Source organism: Macaca nemestrina, chromosome 7 (assembly GCF_043159975.1).
Source record: "Macaca nemestrina isolate mMacNem1 chromosome 7, mMacNem.hap1, whole genome shotgun sequence".
Taxonomy (NCBI): Eukaryota; Metazoa; Chordata; class Mammalia; order Primates; family Cercopithecidae; genus Macaca; species Macaca nemestrina.
In genome coordinates, this window is record NC_092131.1 from 914,460 (window position 1) to 935,403 (window position 20,944).

Here is a 20,944-nt window from a genome sequence, read left to right on the forward strand (position 1 = left end):
GTTCTGCAGCCTCTGCTGGTGAAGGGGTGGCCTGCCCCTCCACACCTGTGGGTGTATCTTGTCAGATGGTACGAAAGACTGATAAAAGAAATAAGACACAGAGACAAAGTATAGAGAAACAACAGTGGGCTCAAGGGACTGGTACTCAGCATACTAAGGACCTGCACTGGCACCGGTCTCTGAGTTCCCTCAGTTTTTATGGATTATTATTTTCATTATCTCAGCAAAAGGAATGCAGTAGGAGAGCAGGGTGATAACAGGGAGAAGGTCAGCAAGAAAACATGTGAACAAAGGAATCTATGTCATAATTAAGTTCAAAGGGAGGTACTATGCCTGGATGTGCATGTAGGCCAGATTTATGTTTCTCTCCACCCAAACATCTCAGTGGAGTAAAGAATAACAAAGCAGCATTGCTGCCAACATGTCTTGCCTCCCACCATAGGGCAGTTTTTTTCCCATCTCAGAACTGAACAAATGTACAATCAGGTTTTATACCTAGACATTCATTTCCCAGGGGCAGGCAGGAGACAGTGGCCTTCCTCTATCTCAACTGCAAGAGTCTTTTCTCTTTTACTAATCCACCTCAGCACAGACCCTTTATGGGTGTTGGGCTGGGGGATGGTCAGGTTTTTCTCATCCCATGAGGCCATATTTCAGACTATGACATGGGGAGAAACCTTGGACAATACCCAGCTTTCCAAGACAGAGTTCCCTGCGACTTTTCACAGTACATTGTGCCCCTGGTTTATTGAGACTAGAGAATGGTGATGACCTTTAGCAAGCATACTGCTTATAAACATTTTGTTAACAAGGCACATCCTGCACAGCCCTAGATCCCTTAAACCTTGATTGCATACAACACATGTTTATGTGAGCACAAGGTTGGGGCAAAGTGGCTGGGGCAAAGTTACAAATTAACAGCATCTCAGCAAAACAGTTTTTCAATTTACAGGTCAAAATGGAATTTCTTATGTCTTCCCTTTCTACATAGACACAGTAACAGTCTGATCTTTCTTTCTTTTGCCTACGTGCTGGTGATAGCCAGGCAAATGGGGTCAGGAGTAGACTTCCAGCAAACTCCAACAGACCTGCAGCTGAGGGACCTGACTGTCAGAAGGAAAACTAACAAATAGAAAGGACTAGCATCAACATCAACAAAAAGGACATCCACACCAAAACCCCATCTGTAGGTCACCGACATCAAAGAACAAACTTAGATAAAACCACAAAGATGGGCAGAAACCAGAGCAGAAAAACTGAGAATTTTAAAAAACAGAGCACCTCTTCTCCAAAGGATCGCAGCTCCTCACCAGCAACAGAACAAAGCTGGATGGAGAATGACTTTGACGAATTGACAGAAAGTAGGCCTCTGAAGGTCGGTAATAACAAATCTCTCCAAGCTAAAGGAGCATGTTCTAACCCATCACAAGGAAGCTAAAAACCTGGAAAAAAAGGTTAGAGGAATAGCTAATGTGAATAAACAGTGTAGAGAAGACCTTAAATGACCTGAGGGAGGCGAAAACCATGCCACGAGAATTTTGTGATGCATGCACAAGCTTCAGTACCTGATTTTATCAAGTGGAAGAAAGGATATCAGTGATTGAGGATCAAATTAGTGAAATAAAGTGAGAAGACAAATTTAGAGAAAAAAGAGTAAAAAGAATGAGCAAAACCTCCAAGGAATATGGGACTCTGTGAAAAGAACAAATCTAAATTTGATTGGTGTGCGTGAATGTGACGGGGAGAATTGAACCAAGTTAGACTCTCCAGGATAGGATCCAGGAGAACTTCCACGACCTAGCAAGGCGGGCCAACATTCAAATTCAGGAAATACAGAGAACACCACAAAGATACTCTTTGAGAAGAGCAACCCAAATACACATAATTCTCAGATTCACCAAGGGTGAAATGAAGGAAAAAGTGTTAAGGGCATCCAGAGAGAAAGGTCGGGTTACCCACAAAGGGAAGCCTATCAGACTAAAAGTGGATCTCTCAACAGAAACCCTCCAAGCCAGAAGAGAGTGGGGGCCAATAATCAATATTCTTAAAGAAAAGAATTTCTAACCAAGAATTTCATTTCCAGCCAAACTAAGCTTCATAAGTGAGGGAGAAATAAAATCCTTTACAAGCAAGCAAATGCTGAGAGATTTTGTCACCACCAGGCCTGCCTTACAAGAGCTCCTGAAGGAAACACTAAACATGGAAAGGAACAACTGGCACCAGACAAATGGTAAAGGTCACTGAGGCTATGAAGAAACTGCATCAATTAATGGGCAAAATAAACAGCTAACATCATAATGAGAGGATCAAATTCACACATAACAATATTTACCTTAAATGTAAATGGGCTAAATGCCCCAATTAAAAGACACAGACTGGCAAATTGGATAAAGAGTCAAGACCCATCAGTGTGCTGTATTTAGGAGACACATCTGACGTGCAGAGACACACAGAGGCTCAAAATAAAGGGATGGAGGAAGATCTACCAAGCAAATGGAAAGCAAAAAAAAAAACAAAAAAAAAAAAAAACAAGCAAAAAAACCCCAAAAAACAGGGGTTGCAATCATAGTCTCTGATAAAACAGACTTTAAACCAACAAAGACCAAAAGAGACAAAGAAGGCCATTACATAATGGTAAAAGAATCAATTCAACAAGAAGAGCTAACTATCCTAAATATATATGCACCCAGTACAGGAGCACCCAGATTCATAAAGCAAGTCCTTAGAGACCTACAAAGAGACTTAGACTCCCACACAATAATAATGGGAGACTTTAACACCCCATTGTCAATATTAGACAGATCAACGAGAAAGAAAGTTAACAAGGATATCCAGGACTTGAACTCAGCTCTGCACCAAGCAGACCTAATAGACATCTACAGAACTCTCCACCTCAAATCAACAGAATATACATTCTTCTCAGCACCACATCACACTTATTCTAAAATTGACTACAAAATTGGAAGTGAAGCACATCTTGTCAAATGTAAAAGAACAGAAATCACAACAAACTGTCTCTCAGGTCACAGAGCAATCAAATTAGAACTCAGGATTAAGAAACTCACTCAAAATGGCACAACTACATTGTTTGCTACCAGGAAGATTCCTCAAAAGTGTCCACATTAGAGAATAAGAAAGAGTAATGGGCAGATTAACCCTGTGCATCCAGACCCAGGAATCCTTTGACCTTGGCCTCCCTGAAATGTAGACCACAGGATGGATGAGCAATGTTGAGTTGTGCACACATGACCACAAAAAGAAAGACATGGAAATGTGTCCCCTCCCCTCCTCATGAAAGGAAGCTCATCCCCATTCTTTCAGGCCCTGGTAAGGAGCCACCCCATGTATCTTCCCTTCCTCAGTGTCCACACTATGGGGTCTGCACTGATGTGGGATTCCCTTCTCATCACGCTCAATATTACAGTCACTTGTGGATCAGGTCCAGGTGTGGCTGCTCCTCATAGGGCTCTTCTCAGTTGGCTTCCTCTGTGTTTGCAGAAGTCCTGTGTGAAGTTCACTGGTGGAGTCAGAGGGAACATGGTATAGTCCAGGATTTCTCTGAGACTCTCCTGAAAATCCTCTGGATTCACCTTTGCTGACTAAAGCATGAGCTTGTTGCAGCAGATTTCATGACAGGGATTGTTGTGGGTGGAAACAGTGAGTGAACAAGTGGGAGTTCTTAGGATTACTCTCCATGAGTACAAATAAATTAACAGTCCCAAACAACACCCTTTCAAGTGCAGTCTACCTTAAAATGATCAACCTGAAAGCCAAGGACAAGGCCGTGTATTACAGTGAGGGTCACAGGAGAGGGAACATCTGCGTGAACCCAGACACAAAAATTTCTGCAGGGAGACAGGAGGGAACTGCGTGGTAGATGTTGCTCACAACCACTAGGGGGCGCGCAGTATAACAAGGCGACGCTCAGGAAACCAGGGGGTGTTTAGGACAACAAAGGCAAGCTCAGGACAACAAAGGTGAGCTCAGGAGTGCACAAAATGCTCAGGACAGCAGGGGGCGCTGAGAACCACCAGGCGGTGCTCAGGACACCAGGGGGTGCTCCGGACACCAGGGGGCGTTCAGGACACCAGGATGCGCTCAGGAAACAACGAGGCGCTCAGGACACCTGGGGGCCCTCAGAACCACCAGGGGGCGCTGAGGACACCAGGAGGTTTTTAGGATCGCCAAGGAGTGCTCAGGACCCCCAGGGGGCTCTCAGGACACGAGGGGGTGCTCAGAAACACGAGGGGGCCCCGAGGACACCAAGGGGCACTCAGAACCACCAGGGGGACGCTCAGGACACCAGGGGGTGCTCAGTTCATGAGGGTTCTCTTAGGAGGCAGCTCCACATCAGGAGCCTGGGAGGCTGTGGTTTTCTTTTAGACCTTGGCGATTCTTGACCCGGTCAAGCAAAAGTCTTCCCCAGGATCTCTCACCATTTCTTCCTTTTAGCTCCATGGTTTCTTTCACCTACAAAACATTAACTTAGAGCAGGGATTTAATTCAACTTTTAATGTTGAATATTTTCCAAATAACACTAGCAATGACCTCTCAGTACAATTTTTAAAATAGACTCCTTATATATTATATTCATTTGAAATAATACTATCATTAAAATAGAAAAATTTTTAAAATCACACCTGTAACCCCAGCATTTTGAGATTTTGGGAGGCTGAGGCAGGCAGATTGCTTGAGTTCAGGAGTTTAACAACACCCTGGCAACATAGTGAGATCCTTTCTATTAAAAAAAAAAAAAAATCTGTGTGTGTTGCTACCTGCGGTCCCAACTACTTGGAGGGTTGAGGCTTGAGATCCTCCTAAGCCTGGGAGGTTGAGGCTGCCGTGAGCTGTGACTGTGCCACTGCACTCCAGCCTGGGCAACAGAGTGAGCCAGCCTTAAAAAATGAGAATCCTCAATACAAACTCTGTTTCCATAAATAATAGAGTTTTGTGGTTTTGTGCTGTAATAGTCAAACAATTGCATATGTTTTCTTACTTTAATTCAGCATATTCACGGTATTTTGTTTCTTCTTTTCTTTTCATCTGCTGTTTGTGGAAATTAAACAGCACTTTAACTGTTCTTGTTCTCCACCTTGGTTGGCTTCTGATGTCTTGTTTTTCAGACTGTTTTTTCACCTTCCTTTCTTCTTTGAAAGCCTTTTATCTTCCTCAGTCTCCATGCAGGAAACAGAAAGTCCCTTTACTTTCTATCCTCCATGTGTGGTGAATCACTTCCTTTCTCTTCATAGTCACTGAAGCCAACCGAATTTAGGAGGATGACCGTTCTTAGAATATACTTATCTACCTGCAGACTCTCTGTCCTCCTCACCCTTTTCTAGGGCCCTACAGACCCCCCCCCTTCCTATCTCTTGCTTTCCCTAAGTACCACAGAGTGGGCTCCACAGCTACTTCTGCCCTCTGTGTGTTCAGCCCTGGGGTTCTCTAGCGCTTTGATGATAAAGCCCAAATCCCCATGTGTTTGCACCCTCTCAGACCACCCTCTAGGAAGCTGGCATTGTGAGTGAGTCCTGGAAAGCATGGGCTGTGTTCAGTTTCATATTGCTGGATGTTCTCTATTATAAAGGATATTGTCAAATAAGGACTAGAGTTTGTATTGAATATTCAGCCAATAAAACGTTTTTTCACAACTTTTCAAATAAACAAATTTTATCCTGCCTAGTTTAAAACCATAATGTTAATTCAACAAATAATGTAATACAATTTAAAAAGTAAAGTCTGACTTATTAGTTATTCTATTTATTAATAACAGACTGTTTAAAATTAAATGTCATTGTACATTTAAATGACATATTTGCCAAGAATTGCATTTACATTCAGTTTTACCAAACCATGTATTGAAATATATTTGTCTTTTAATATTGGACTAGACAGACATACACATAGAAAAACATTATTTTGTACTACAACCTCAAACTTCAAACACAATTTAAATTCAATTAAATAATTAGAGTAATACTAAACAAATGGATGTGTTGGTTTGATGTTTAGATATACATGCATTTTTGCATGGGCACATGTATGTGTCTTTGCTGGGCTGTTGTCTATGTATGTGTGTTTGTATGACCATGAGCTTTTCAAATACATCGTTAAATTACATAGTTATATTAATCTTGGCCAGGCATGGTGGTTGAGGCCTGTAATCCCGGCACTTTGGGAGGACGAGGCAGGCAGATCACCTGAGCTCAAGAGTTCAAGCCTGGCATGGCCAACATGGTAAAAGCCCATCTCTACAAAAAATACAAAAATTAGCTGGGTGTTGTGGCACCGTCTTTATTCCCATCTGTTCAGTGGTTAAGGCAGGAGAATCTCTTGATCCTGGGAGGCAGAGGTGCAGTGAGCTGAGATTATGCCACTGCCCTCCAGCTTGGGTGACCGTCACATTCTGTCTTAAAAATAAATATATAGTTACGTTAATCTAAATGTATGACATTAAAATATTAGGAAAAACACTGTATTGTTCGGTTTTCACACTGCTATGAAGTAATATCCAAGACTGAGTAAGTTATATAGAAAAGAGGCTTAATTGACTCAAAATTATGCATTGCTGGGGAGGCCTTGGGAAACTTTTAATTATGGCAGAAGGGAAAAGGGAAGTGAGGCACCTTCTTCACAAAGCAGCAGGATAGAGAAGTGCAAGCAGGAAAACGCCAAATGCTTTTACAGCCATCACATCTTGTGAGACACACTCATTGTCACACAAACAGCCTGGGGGAACCTACTCCCATGATTAAATTACCTCCATCGGGTCCCACGTCCCACTATTTCTATGTGAGATTATGGGAATGATAATTCAGGATGAGATTTTGGGTGGGGACACAGTGAAACCGTATCATTCTTCTCCGGGCCCCTTCCAAATCTCATCTCCTCACATTTCAAAACACAATCATGCCTTTTCAACAGTCCCTTAAAGTCTTTTTTTTTTTTTTTTTTTTTTTGAGACTGAGCCTTGCTCTGTAGCCAAGCTAGAATGGAGCAGTCCCCTAAAGTCTTAACTCAATCCAGCCCTGACTCAAAAGTCCAAGTCCAAAATCTCATCAGAGACAAGGTAAGTCCCCTCCACCTATGAGCCTGTAAAATCAAAAAGCAAGTTAGTTACTTCCTAGATACAATGTAAGTATAGATATTGAGGAAAAACACCCATTCCAAATGGGAGAAATTGGCTGAAATGAGGGGCTACAGGCCCCATGCAAGGTCAAAATCCAATAGGGCAGTCATTAAACCTTAAAGTTCCAAAATAATCTCATTTGACTCCATGTCTCACTTCCAGGTCAGGCTGATGGAAGAGGTGGACTCTCATGGTTTTGGACAGTCCTGCCACCATGGCTTTGCAAGGTACAGCCCCAATCCCAGCTGCTTTCATGGACTGGTGTTGAGTGTTCTCAGTTTTTCCAGGCTCAGAGTAGAAGCTGTCAGTCGATCTCACATTCTGGGTTCTGGAGGACAGTGGCCCTCTTCTCTCAGATCTACTAGGCAGAGGCCCGGTGAGGGCTCTGTATTGGGGCTTCAACCCCACATTTCTCTTTTGCGCTACCCTAACAGAGGTTTTCTATGAGGGCTACACCACCCCCCACCCAGCAAACTTCTGCCTGGACATGAAGACATTTCCACACATTTTCTGAAATCTGGGTGGAGGTTCTCAAACCTCTATTCTCAACTTCTGTGCAACCATAGGCTCAACATGACAGGGAAGCTGCCAAGGTTTGGGATTTCCACCATCTGAAGCAGTGGCCTGAGCTGTGCCTTGGCCCCCTTTAGCTACAGCTGGAGCTGAAGTGGCTGGAACTCAAGGCACTATTTCCCAAAACTGCACAGAGCAGGAAAGCCCTGGACCGGGCACATAAAATCATTATTTTCCCTTTGGGGCTCTTGGCCTGTGATTGGAAATACTGCTGTGAAGACCTCTGACATGTCTTGACAACATTTTTCCCCACTTTCTTGTTGATTGGCATTTGGCTTTTTGTTACTTATGCAAATTTCTGCAGCATGCTTGAGTTTTTGCTCAGAACATTGATTTTTTCTTATCTATCGCATTGTCAGCTGAAAATGTCCCATATTTTTATGTTCTTCTTCATCTTGAATGCTTTGCTGGTTAGAAATTTCTCTGCCAGATACTCTAAATCACCTCTCTCGAGTTCAAATTTCCACAGATCTCTAGGGCAGAGGCAAAATGCTGCCAGTCTTCGTGCTGAAGCATAGCATGAATCACCTTTGCTCCAATTCCCAAAAAGTTCCTAATCTCCATCTGACACCCCCTCCTCCTGGATTTTATTGTCCATATTACTACCAGCATTTTGTTCAAGGTCATTCAACAAGTCTCTAGGAAATTACAAACTTTTCAGTACCGTCCTGTCTTCTTCTGAGCCCTGCCAACTGTTGCAACCTCTACCTTTTACCTAGTTCTAATGTTGCTTCCATATTTTCGGGTATCCTTATAGCAGTGCCTTACTCTCTGTGGTATACCAAAACAGTGTATTTTTTTGTTCTCACACTGCTAGGAAGAAATACTCAAGACTGGGTAATTTACAAAGAAAAGAGGCTTAACTGACTCACAGTTCTACATGGGAGGCATAGAAACAAAGTTTCAAAATTCTCTGTAAAGTGTGTGACTATTTGTAGTAGAATATGAATAATTTCTACCATAAGGTTCTCCTAAAATTATCATATATTTTTGAGGTAATTCTTGGAAAGCCAAAAGCTCCATTACAGCAATATATTAAACTACAATGCACTCAGTTTATCTGAGAGAATGAGAAAAATTATAATTTAAGAATAATCAGCTGAGCATTGTGCCACATGCCTGTAGTTCCAAATGAGTCAGGAAGCTGAGGTGAGAGACTCAGGAGCCCAGGATTTTAAAGACAGCATGGAAAATATCGCCAGACCCCATTTCTTGAAACAAACAACAAACAAACCTTTTGGGTCAGAAAAAAAAACCTCAAAAATTGCCCCTCCAAATAGACACAAATTTAATTGCATCAGATTGTGGATCACTTTAGGACACAAAACAGTGACACCATGCCAGCACTAAGTGCGGAATAGCATCCAGTTGTTATATTAAGAGATACAGACACCCAAACAGAGACATCAGGTAAAGAGGCTTTCAACGGCTACACTGCCAAATGGCAGCATTTCCATGGCAACTGTGTGTACATCCAGGGCTACACCTGTGAATGGTGACATCATTCCCTTTATAGTGTGAAGGAAAGAGGCATCACTCAAAGGGACAAGCCCATGGAGGAATAAATTAATAGGGAGACATTTTACTGATACACCGGAGAGTGGTACGGGGGTCACTATTCAGAGTTTCTAAGATGTGTTATCTGCCAAGATTCTAAATATAATTCAGAGATATTCAAAGAAACTGGAATGTCTCCAATGCACACAATTTCAGAAAACAGAAACTGTGAGTCATTCCAGATGTTGGATTTAACAAATGGAAACTTCAAAACAGTCATTACAGAGATGTTCCAAGCACCAAAGGAACTCATGCTAAGATAAGTTAAAGAAGGTATGACAGTAATATTTCATCAAATAGTTAATAGCAACAAACAAAGAGGGTTTTTTAGAAGAGAATTAATAGATAATCTAAAGATTAAATAAAATACTTAAAACTATGTATTAGAGGGGATAAGCAGTATATTTTATCTTGAAGAGAAGTCAATCAGCAAACTTAGGGACATATAAATCGACATGCTGACAACCAAGAACAATAAAAAACCGACATAAAGTGAACACATGTTAATATGAAATTAGAACCATGTTAAATGCACTACTTTTAATTTGAGAAGGGAAACATGTCGTAAAAATGTAATTATGTATTACTGGAGAATTCTACGATTTTCATTGTCAATGTTAATGTACATATTGAAGTAGTTCAAGAAACTATGTAAAGTAAGTAAAAATGCAGCTTTTGTGTTGGCTTGTTACGTTCACCTTTCATGTTAGTAGGTGGCCTTACACATTTGAGCTGACTGTGGCAGAAGCAGATGAGTAAACACTTGATATCTGTGCACAAGGAGAAGTTCTCTGTTGCCTCAGGCGATGGACTGATCTATGAAATGCACAGTGACCTGAGTTCCCTGCTCAGTCCCTGAGAGGGGCACCAAGCTGGACACACATGAGCCACCGAGCCTGGCAAGCAAAAGCACCAGCCTTGATGGAAATGGCCAGGTGAGGGGCAACTACTCAGTGTGATTTATTTTGTTATTAAGAGCTTTAGTGTGGTGGCTTTTTCAAATTCCCGTTGTAGTAGTAATATACTGGGCATGTGAGCAGACCCATGGTCTTTTGCGGCACTGGAATCACAGAAGTATTGAGAAGCTATACTCATTTTCAACTGAGGTACACTGGTGGTAGCGGCTTTGTATTAGGTCATGCAGTTTGAGCATCCGGCCAGTAGGTGGCGCTTGCAGGTAAGAGCCGGCTATGGGGGCAGCAGAAGGATTTATGCTTTACCAGTGGTTAAAGTGGGAAATTTGTCATGTTCCAGATCTTAGAGAAAAGACTTTTAGTTATTTCTCATTCAGTCTGATACTACCTGAAAGTCTCTCGAATACAACTTTTATTTTGTCGAGATGTGTTCTTTCTATACCCATTTTTAAATTTTTTTTATGAAAGGATGTTGAGTTTCATCAAATGTGTTTTCAACATCAATTGAAAAAATATCATATGTGGATTAAAGATATAAATGTAAAACCTAAAACTATAAAAATTCTTGATAATAGCCAAGGAAATATAATTTAGTACATAAGAACTGACAAAGGCTTTATAATGAAAATGCTAGAAGCAGTTGCAACAAAATCGAAAATTGACAAATGGGACCTAAGTAATTTAAAGAGCTTCTGTATAGCAAAAGATCCTATCAACAGAGTAAGCAGGCAACCTATAGAATGGCAAATAAAATATTTACAACCTATACATCTGACAAAGCTCCAATATTTAGTATACACATGGAACTTTAACAAACATTCAAGAAATAAAAAGTTACCAAATGACATGAAAAGATACTTCAAAAAAGACCTACATGTGGCCAACAATCATAGGGGAAAATGCTGAATATCACTATTATTAGAGAAATACATATCAAAACCGCAGTGAAGTACCATCTCACATCAGTTAGAATGGGTAATCTTAAAAAAAGAAAAAATTAAAGTTGCAGAAAAAAGGGGAAATTTATACACTTCTGGTGAGAATATAAATTAGTCCAACCCTTGTGGAACGCAGTGTGGTGATCCCTCAAATAATCTAAAACAGAAGTTTCATTTGACCCAACAGTCTTACAACTGGACAGATACCTAAAGGAATATAAACATGTAGGTTCATTGCAGCACTATTCACAATAGCATAGACATGGAATTCACCTAAACCCCCATCACTGGCAGAATGGATAGAGAAAAAGGTGGTACATACAAACCAAGGAATACTATGCAGCTAAGAAAGAATGAAATTATGTCCTTTGTAAGAACATGATGGAACTGGCAGTCATTACTGTTAGCAAACTAATTCAGGAACAGAAAACCAGATACTATATGTTCTCACTTATTTGTTGGAGATAAATAAGAAGAAATATTCTTCCAGGGCCTGAGTCTTCCTTATTCAACAAGTCATTCTAAATTAAGTGTTCAACATGTTGCTGATATTCATTTAAATATTTTATTTCATCTGGACCACTTACATCACTCAAAAAGCAATGTAAGTAGGATTCTAGGATAATAAATATCTGAATAGTGAGAATATGAAGGATATGGATGGTTTTTTAATTCAAGGGGCACATAACTGGGGGAGACAATATATCCCTACGAGAAAGTTATTCAGACTTCAGAGATAAGTAATATTTCCTACATTGTGTTTGTGACTTGGAAGTGGTGGATTAAAGAGTGTGGTAGGTGCACAGACCAAGCGGATCAGAACTCAACATGTAAAGATGATCATCTATGGATATGATCTAAAACCATGTAAATACTTCAAATCATTCTATTTAATAGAGTTTGAAATAAAACACAAACTTATTCAAAATACAAATTACTTGGTAATTATTTTGGGAGATATGAGTTCATCAAGAAACTCAAATTCCTATTTCTATTTCAACCCCTCATTCCTACTGTCAATGGGAGGGAAATCTCACAGCCAATCATATAGCAGAGGGCAAATCTGTAAACCAAGAGTCTTTCCATTGAAGGACCTGGGAGGCCAGGACCCTCAGGAAAGTGCTGGGGAGTCTGTCTTGGGAACACCCAGCAGATCTCAGAAGTCTCCATGGGCCCTGCTGGACACTCATGTGGGATAACTAGTGGCCACCTTTTCCATGTTACCAGAGAGCTCTGACTGTTCCTAATGGAGCCAGAATGGAGTCAAGGTGCCTTCTCAATGTCAGAGACAGCGATGGTCCTAGAAACAACCCAGGTAATCTCTATGCCAATAAAATGTGGGTTCACATCCCACAATAGGTTCACACCCAGTAAAATCAGGAGCACATCCTGGGTTCTTCAGTGGGAAGACTGCTGTCCACAGACAGCTTAGAATTGGGGTAGGGATGCATTTCCTCAAGCAGGATTTAGGGCTTGGTGTCTCAGCATCCCACTCTTATCCAGCCGATGTGACATCTGTTTTCTTTCTAATCCTGGTTCAGCCTTTGAGCTGTGAAATACCCTGCCACATGAATATGCAAATAACCTGAGGTCTCCTGAGATAAATATAGATATGTTGGTGCCCTGAGAGCATCACAAAACAACCACATCCCTCCTCTAAAGAAGCCCCTGGGAACACAGCTCATCACCATGGACTGGACCTGGAGGCTCCTCTTTGTGGTGGCAGCAGCTACAGGTAAGGGGCTTCCTAGTCCCAAAGCTGAGGAAGGGATCCCGGTTTAGTTAAAGAGGATTTTATTCACTCCTGTGTCCTCTCCACAGGTGCCCAGTCCCAGGTCCAGCTGGTGCAGTCCGGGGCTGAGGTGAAGAAGCCTGGGGCCTCAGTGAAGGTTTCCTGCAAGGCTTCTGGATTCACCTTCGACAGCTATGCTATCAGCTGGGTGCGACAGGCCCCTGGACAAGGGCTTGAGTGGATGGGAGTGATCATCCCTCTTGTTGGTATAACAAACTACGCAGAGAAGTTCCAGGGCAGAGTCACGATTACCGCGGACACGTCCACAAGCACAGCCTACATGGAGCTGAGCAGCCTGAGATCTGAGGACACGGCCGTGTATTACTGTGCGAGAGGCACAGTGTGAAAACCCACATCCTGAGAGTGTCAGAAACCCTGAGGGAGAAGGCAGCTGTGCGGGGCTGAGGAGATGACAGGGGTTATTAAGTTTAAGATTGTTTACAAAATCAGTTACATATTCTAGAAAAAAAGAACAATAGAAACAAGTACATACTCTAATTTTAAGATAAATATTCCACTCAAGAGTTATCACATAAGCCAAATTCATGGAGTGGGAAAGGCCACACTCAATAAAGTTGATACAAACGTTCCATGAACGTGCTACTGTGAACAAGTTTTCCAATGGGATGAATACGTGATTTGGAGCAAGGTTATTTGACCACATGGTGAGACTAAGAATGATGCTTAAAAAGTGGCAAAAATTTATTTCAAATGTTTCTGTCACTCCTTATCATAAAGTTTATTTTAGAGCAGTTTTAGGGTTACAAAGAAATTGCACAGAAGGTGTGAGAATTCCCACTAATCCCTGCCCTACACAGGCACAGCCTCCTCCACCACAACCATCCTGCCCCACAGGCACAAATCAGTTACAATGGATCAATCTCCAAGGACACTTGGTTCTTTCTTTTTCTGCTGATGCCCTAATATAACAAACCTAAAGTGTTTCAGAGCACCACAGGTTTTTTTCAGTGCTTTCTAGAACTGATATTAGTCAGAGGGAAAGTGGGTGAGGCTATTACTATTTGAACTCTTTCTTCCAAAATCCACAAAATATATGTTAATTTAGAGCTTATCTTACTTCTGGTTTACAATGCTCCTTCCCAAAGAGTAAGATTTTTAAGCTTTTAGAGGCAGGTTCATGTCTCTAAAAGGCCAGAAAGTTCTGGCAAATCTCATAATGAACATCCTTTCATGAGAATTGGAGACCCTGGCAATGAGAGACTCTGTGTACAATGCCCTAGAGTTGGATTAGGTACACTGTAAGCTCCTGGGTGGTGGGTCTGAATAAGGCTGTTTGTGCAGCAAATACAAACACATTCATGGGACCAGGTAGGAACAAAAGTTTCCCTTTACGAAGGGAGTGTGCCCCTGAAGGAGCCCTCACAGAGGTGGTCACTGCTCACCCTTGATGAGTGCACATTAGCCAGAGGAATGATCACGATTGGTCTTGCAGGGAAAGAGCATCACTGAGGTCATAGGTTATGAAAATGTTTGTCATCCTCCAGCTGAGCAAGTCCGTCTGCTTGCTTGTGGGTGCCAACCCCATGGAGGGTACACTGTGGGAGACGACAAGATGCACGTAAACCCCCCCTCAGTAATTATCCACTGCCACACACTCAGAACAAACCTGTGCTCCTGAAAGGGATACGTGCCTGCCAAAATAAACAGAGCTTAAGGAGTTGATTACCTGGTGAATATACTGCCCAAAACCACACGTTTCAGGAAGATTAGCTCACAAATGTTTACCAAGTGACTGAAGGGCAGTGGCGGGTGAGGTGGTGGGAGAGCCTCAGGGCTGCACATGAGAAGGGCTCCCTCCCCCATGCAGGCTTCTCCTCCAGGAGCTGCACCAGGAACTCAAGAAGGATCAGGGAGAATTCTGAGAACACCCTGCTGCGGTGCTGCCTAGAGGGGAAGAATAAATATGAAAAAATACAACTCTGAGTAACGTATGGGCATTTGTTCATGAAAACCCTTTTTCTGAAAGCTTTTGAAGGTCTTGAAATGCCCTTGATTAGCTGAGGGCAAACATCGAAACCCTCCTTCCACAGGGAGTTCAAGCAGGCTGGATGTGTCCTTCTATGGGTGATCTTCCCCAGCCCCTTCCTCTTCCCAGCTCATTGCTGGCTCTCTGTGTAAACAGTGCTCATCAGTGGAATGTGCTTGATGAAGTGAGGTCTTCAATTTTCTCATCTTCTGTGTGGTCATGTTATTTTCCTCATCTGAGGTTTAAAAACTCACCTGCATGCAGCACCTGACAGCTTAAAATCTCTTGTGGACAAAACAGTAAGTAACAAAGGCACCCACCAGGGTTGAGCATCCCGTGCTGCTGACAGCGACCACCAGGGGTCAACGTCCTCCTCACAATCCTGTGTCAGAGCATCACCTGAGTGATTTCCTTAGCAACTTCCCAGGAGAATCAGCTTAAAACTACTTGTCCCATTTTCCATACAGATATAACCCATCCCTTTTCCTGAAGAAACAGAGCTGAATACTAAATACACTGAATGTTGTTTTTGCTGGTTTTGCAAGTTTGTGACTTTATCACTTTCTAATTTCTGAGTTATGTGGATCACTCTACATATTTCTCTCATGGGTGTGACAGCCTTCTGGGTGTCAAATATAATTGACTTTCTTCATGTAAAAGTCAACACAAGCTCCTGACGTCTTCTGTGCTCACTGACAACTCTCAACTCACACAAGGTGTGTCTTTATGAGTTTTGTTTTCTGGTATCTCTTCTTGGCTTATTCACCACGCCCATGTGATGTTAGTTGTACAGGTAATTTACTGTTAGTTTTAAAATTTACTGGTGCTTACTTTAATTAACTAAGCAGGCAATTGCTTAGAATAGAAAACACTGTTAAGTAAAAGTACATGCAGTAATATTTAATGTAAGTTAGCAGGCAGCTGAAAGCCAGGGAAATCTACTCTGCTGTGTAAAAGGGTATGGAGACCTCATAGTATGATGATCTTCTGCAGTTTAATCCACACTGCTACATAAGTGACAGCGTCCACTCTCTTTATACCAGAGCTTTCCCTAACATGTGCAATGAAGACTGAGCCCAGATACCTGCAACCAGACTGACCAGCACGTCTTACCAAGTGCCTGAACTGACAGCGATAGATACATTTGTCTAACAAAATAAATTCACACTCTAAGAATACCCACCAGTCATATGGAGATAATTTGAAAAAATTAAAGCCCAAACCTGATAGGTAGTGATTTATACTTAGAAGAATTAACTTTATCTGCACATTTTTTTTAATGATAGAGAAGCTACTAGTGCCACTGTCCAAGTTACTGAATATCTTATTCCTAGAATGAGACACTGCATAATGTGTTCTGACACAAGGGATGTAGCTATAGTTAAGGGATAGGAGATGTGATCACAGGAACATGAGTCTGAGATCCAGCAGTTCTTGCTCCTTCACATTTGCCCAGAAACAAAGACGTCAATAGAACAATGGAAACATTGACTTAAGTCTCCACAGTCTGATGTGAGATACAGCAGGTATTTTTTGCCTCTGTTTTATAGTACGAAATGTAATCTTTAAAGAAGGCCCATTTTGGGGATAATACCATTCTCCAGGATGCTTAAATTCCCCCAAAACAGAGAGCACTACAGTGCCCAGTGGCCAGGGTCTACAACAGCTGGGTCTGGAAACCAGTGGACAGAAATGTCCATTTCTCTTACCACATGTATGATTGAAATTTGAAGAATGTTTCTTTCCTTCTCCATAATCATAGGCTGCGATGGACTGTAGGTCCTGGTACATAAAACAAAAATGTGTCTGCATTGGATACAGAATTAGTCTCATAAAATAATTGTGCTATTGTGGTCCTCACACTGTTGGACCAGCTGACCAAGAAAGTGTTGTAAGAGCTGCAGTGTTTACTGATTCCTATCATATTTGGGGCTACATTCGCATCTACCAAGGGAAAGACAGAGAAGAGAGATAAGAAAATCTGGCCTAGGCCGGGTGCGGTGGCTCACGCCTGTGATCCCAGCACTTTGGGAGGCTGAGGCTGGTGGATCACAAAGTCAGGAGATCGAGACCATCGTGGATAACATGGTGAAACCCGTTCTCTACTAAAAATACAAAAAATTAGCTGGGCATGGTGGCGGGCACCTGTAGTCCCAGCTACTTGGGAGGCTGAGGCAGGAGAATGGTGTGAACCCGGGAGGTGGTGCTTGCATTGATCTGAGATCGCACCACTGCACTCCAGCCTGGGCAACAGAGCGAGACTCTGTCTCAAAAAAAAAAAAAAAATTCTCGCCTAGATAGTCTACAGATTTATTTTCATTCTTCAAAATGAGGTAAAAAAAATCTCATCAACTAAAATGCGGATGATGATGAATTGATACAGGACAACAGTCACACTGTTTCAGGTGTGTTTTAACCCAAAGTCACACAACATGAGAGAACCTAAACTCTGGAGTCCTGGGCATCTCTGAGGAGAATCTAGAAGGTGGGCGGGAGCAAACAGTGATTCATGTCTAGGGGAATTTCAGGGGTACCTTCTCTAGGGGAAAGAAAAGCCTGAGCCTCTCCACAGTGTGCTCTGTTAAAAATTTTGTCTGACTTGTTGTATTCTTCGACACAAATATTTTTATCTAGTCCTCTTTCAAAATTTTTATCTCTATTAAAATTCTCACATTGTTCTTGCATGCTGCCACTAGCTTATTAAACATGTTTCTCATATTTATTTAAATATTCTGCCAGGTAATCCATATGCTTTTTAAATCATTGTTGCCAGTTTCTGGAACGTTATCTTGTCCTCCTGTTTGTACCATTCTCCCCGTTTCTTCATTTTCCTTGACTGTCTTTGTTGCTTTATGTTCATCATAACAAGCAACTCTTTGCTCATCATAACAAATAGCCACACTCTTCAAAGACTAGGCTCATAGAGACCACCCTCACCAATCACTTCACTCGGTGATTGTGGATCTCTCAAAACTTCATAATAACTTCAAAATATTCAAACTTCTGTCTCTGTTCTCAGTGGCCCCCAGGTTTAGAGAATGTTGGGTTGTGCCAGGACTCCCAGGTAAGAGAGGTAGAAACTATTTACTCAAGCAGCCTCATGAATAAGTGCACCATTAGACACAGTTTTATTATTGAGGTATGATTCATCAAAATAATGTCAGTTCAAGCTCCTCTTGAGCAGTCATCTAACATTGAAATGTTATAGTTTCTTATTTGGATCTCTCTGGAGTTTATCTTTTGAATATTTAGGTAAAATTACAAACTATTACAAAGCTGTCTATTTCGCAAAATTATCTGTTGCAGAATTTTCATCTTCTGTGTATCTCTTTTTGCACTTAATCTTTTATTATTCATGCATCCAGAATATAGAAATCTGTCCTAAAATTCCTTCATTTTTTTAAGTTTATGGGTTTTCCAGAAGATGTGAGAACCTTCTTTATTTATAAAATCCCTGATTCCACATTGCTGAATAGTTTCCTCTTTAATTTATCTCCTCCTCTCACATGATATTATATTAAGCAAGGAGAAATCAAAACACACCATCCACACTTTGCTTGGAAATCCCCAAAGCTAAATTTTTAATTATCACTTACTAATTCTAATTTTACCAATTGTACTGTAATTAACACAAATCTATAACAAGGTTCACATACTTTCCAGTATCCAATACCATCTTTGTCACAGAAACAAAGCATGTGTGTTCTCTGCAACGTGGTCACCTGAGACCTGAGATGACAGATCATGCAGGTATTGTTCTGGTTTCTAAGGTTGGGGACAACAATAGTGATAACAATTCTGAACAGCACTGGCTCCTACCTCCTACTTGAAAGGTTATAGGTAAATTTAATGCTGCAATTTTATATTAACACCTTGTTTGAATGAAGCTCAGAGGAAGAGGCCACATCCCAGGTCACAGAATGAGGAGGAATGGAGCTGTGCTCTGCGCCCCACACTACCTACAAATCCCAGGCACTAGCCCAGGTTCCACTGACGCACGGCATCTGGAGCACAGTTCTCAGGGGATGATGTTAGGGCACCTGCTTCCTGGGGCAGGGCGCTTTCTTCTCTCAATTGTCCACTTGCTCCTTCTGCAGGCTCTGGAGGGAGCACTTGTATTGCCATGATTTATACATGTTCTCTCCCCTAATACGACAAAAAAAATAGTTATTGAATTTTCAGTTTCATTTCCTCTGAAGCACATTGGGTGAGCAGAAAGAAAGAAATCACATTCCTTATCCTCCCACACAGCCAAAGATTCCTGAAGACAGAGCTGATGTGATGTACTCATAGGTGGATCTCTGCCTCTCAGAGGTGGCCTTGGTCTTCAAGTTTCAGCAATTCTGGGAAGCGAAGGACACCTCCATCTCCTCCTCCCTGCTCTGCAGCTCACCTGAGAACAGCTTTCTTATTGGAATGTCTTGTGTTTAAGGAATAAGAGTCCCTGTTTCAGGTTTGGGGGCCTGAGTGCACCTACTGGATCCAGCCCAGGACTGGAGATACTTTCCAGAACAGAACATCACCTGAGACATGACCAGTCACACTGCTTCACTTTCACAATTTCAGCTTCCTCAGAAGAAAATTAAAATTGCTGAGACTGTTTCATAAGCATTGTGCCATGTCCTTTCTCTGTTTTCCTGCCTGTTCATTTATGTCATACCAGGTGCCTGTTATACGTAATAAGATCAAAATTCTGCCCCCAGTAACACATCAATGGAGACCTTTGATTGGACTTTTGGTTTATGCTCTGACATGTAGATTATAATGTTCATCACCCTCATTTTTATTTCAAAAGAAATCTGCATAATCTGAATGCCAATACTTTTTGGAATCTACTTAGTAACTGAAATTAAAAAATAAATACCCACTCAAGGACCTGGATAGACAGGCAAGTCCACAATGGCAGTCGACAGTTGCTTAACTGGAAGAGAAGCTGTAGAAGCCACAGGCTGTTGAGGACACTTACGTGGTCAGCACTATAGACGTCCAAAAGGCAGATGTGGACTCGGTCAACGTGACTGTTCCAGAGGGTCTTGTGCTTCTACGTTTTATGGGCTTTCTCTCCAGAAACCTCCAGATTCTAAAAAATACTATCCAAATACATTTCTTATCGGTCAGATTGGAAAATATTAATTACTGAGAAATGTAACAGGAGCCGTTTTCTAAAGCTTCGACAGGGAAGGACTTTCCCAGAACTTATCCTATATAAAGGAAGACAAATCTCCCATTCCAGATTTCTCCCCCATTCTTCCATTACTATACAAATGAGTAAAGTTAGCCAATAGGGTTAGATGAAAGTAATTAGTCCAGGGACACTGAAACCACAAAAGGAAGTAATGGCCAAAAACAGTTTTTCCCCTGGGGATTCCTGGTGAAAGTCGCAGCCCAGAAGAGGAAGCCGATCGCGTCTCTAGGTTTCCATTGTCAAAACAGGCAGTGCTGACCTGCACTGCACAATCCATTCTAACCAGGATGATGGCTCTGGATTAAACATGAGAGTGTAGCAATGCACAGACTCTGAGAACATACAGAAAATAAAATTAAAAAAATAATTAAAAAAAATGGCACACTCAGACAAGGACAGTAGAGCAATATGAAGCCTCTGACTTCAACATTTTTGAAAACAGTACTTGGAAACTTCCTCATTCATCTCAGCTTCTTTTATCATGAAGCCTTTGCAAGGTTCTTAGCTGAGACAAAGAAAATAACAACCTGCATGCACTTCCAAAGTCTCCACTTGTATCCTGTTTGCTTTAGATCTCTAGGAGGAAAAATAAGATACCTGGGCCTATTGTCAGTGTAGGAGGCACTTTCTACAGGTGAGGCACTAGGAAGAAGGGAAAACGTGTGTTATCGGAATATTGGATATGAAATGTGCTCTCATCTGAAAGCATCTGCACCTGCTGGAAATCTCAGAGGCAACATTCAGCTGCAGGGAACAAGGCACACCCAAATCTCCTGTAAGGTTTTGGATTCATTTTCCTCTGATTCGGTGCATCTGGAGCTTAGAGAAGGCGCTCCCTCCTGTGTCATAGAATCCTTGCTTTGAGTCTCCCT

At 41.7% G+C, this 20,944-nt stretch overlaps 2 gene segments (V, D, J or C); both read left to right on the top strand.

Annotated features, from left to right (window-relative positions):
- LOC139364041 (immunoglobulin heavy variable 4-4-like) overlaps positions 1–19,167 on the top strand; it is a 91,972-nt gene extending 72,805 nt beyond the window's left edge. Inside the window, 1 exon segment of the V gene segment in view lies at positions 19,139–19,167. Coding sequence covers positions 19,139–19,152 — 14 coding nt within the window.
- Positions 12,719–13,261, top strand: LOC105464753 (immunoglobulin heavy variable 1-69D-like). The segment is given in 2 exon segments: positions 12,719–12,843; positions 12,930–13,261. Coding segments are annotated over 2 exon segments (363 nt in total).
- Positions 19,168–20,944: the final 1,777 nt, after the last annotated feature.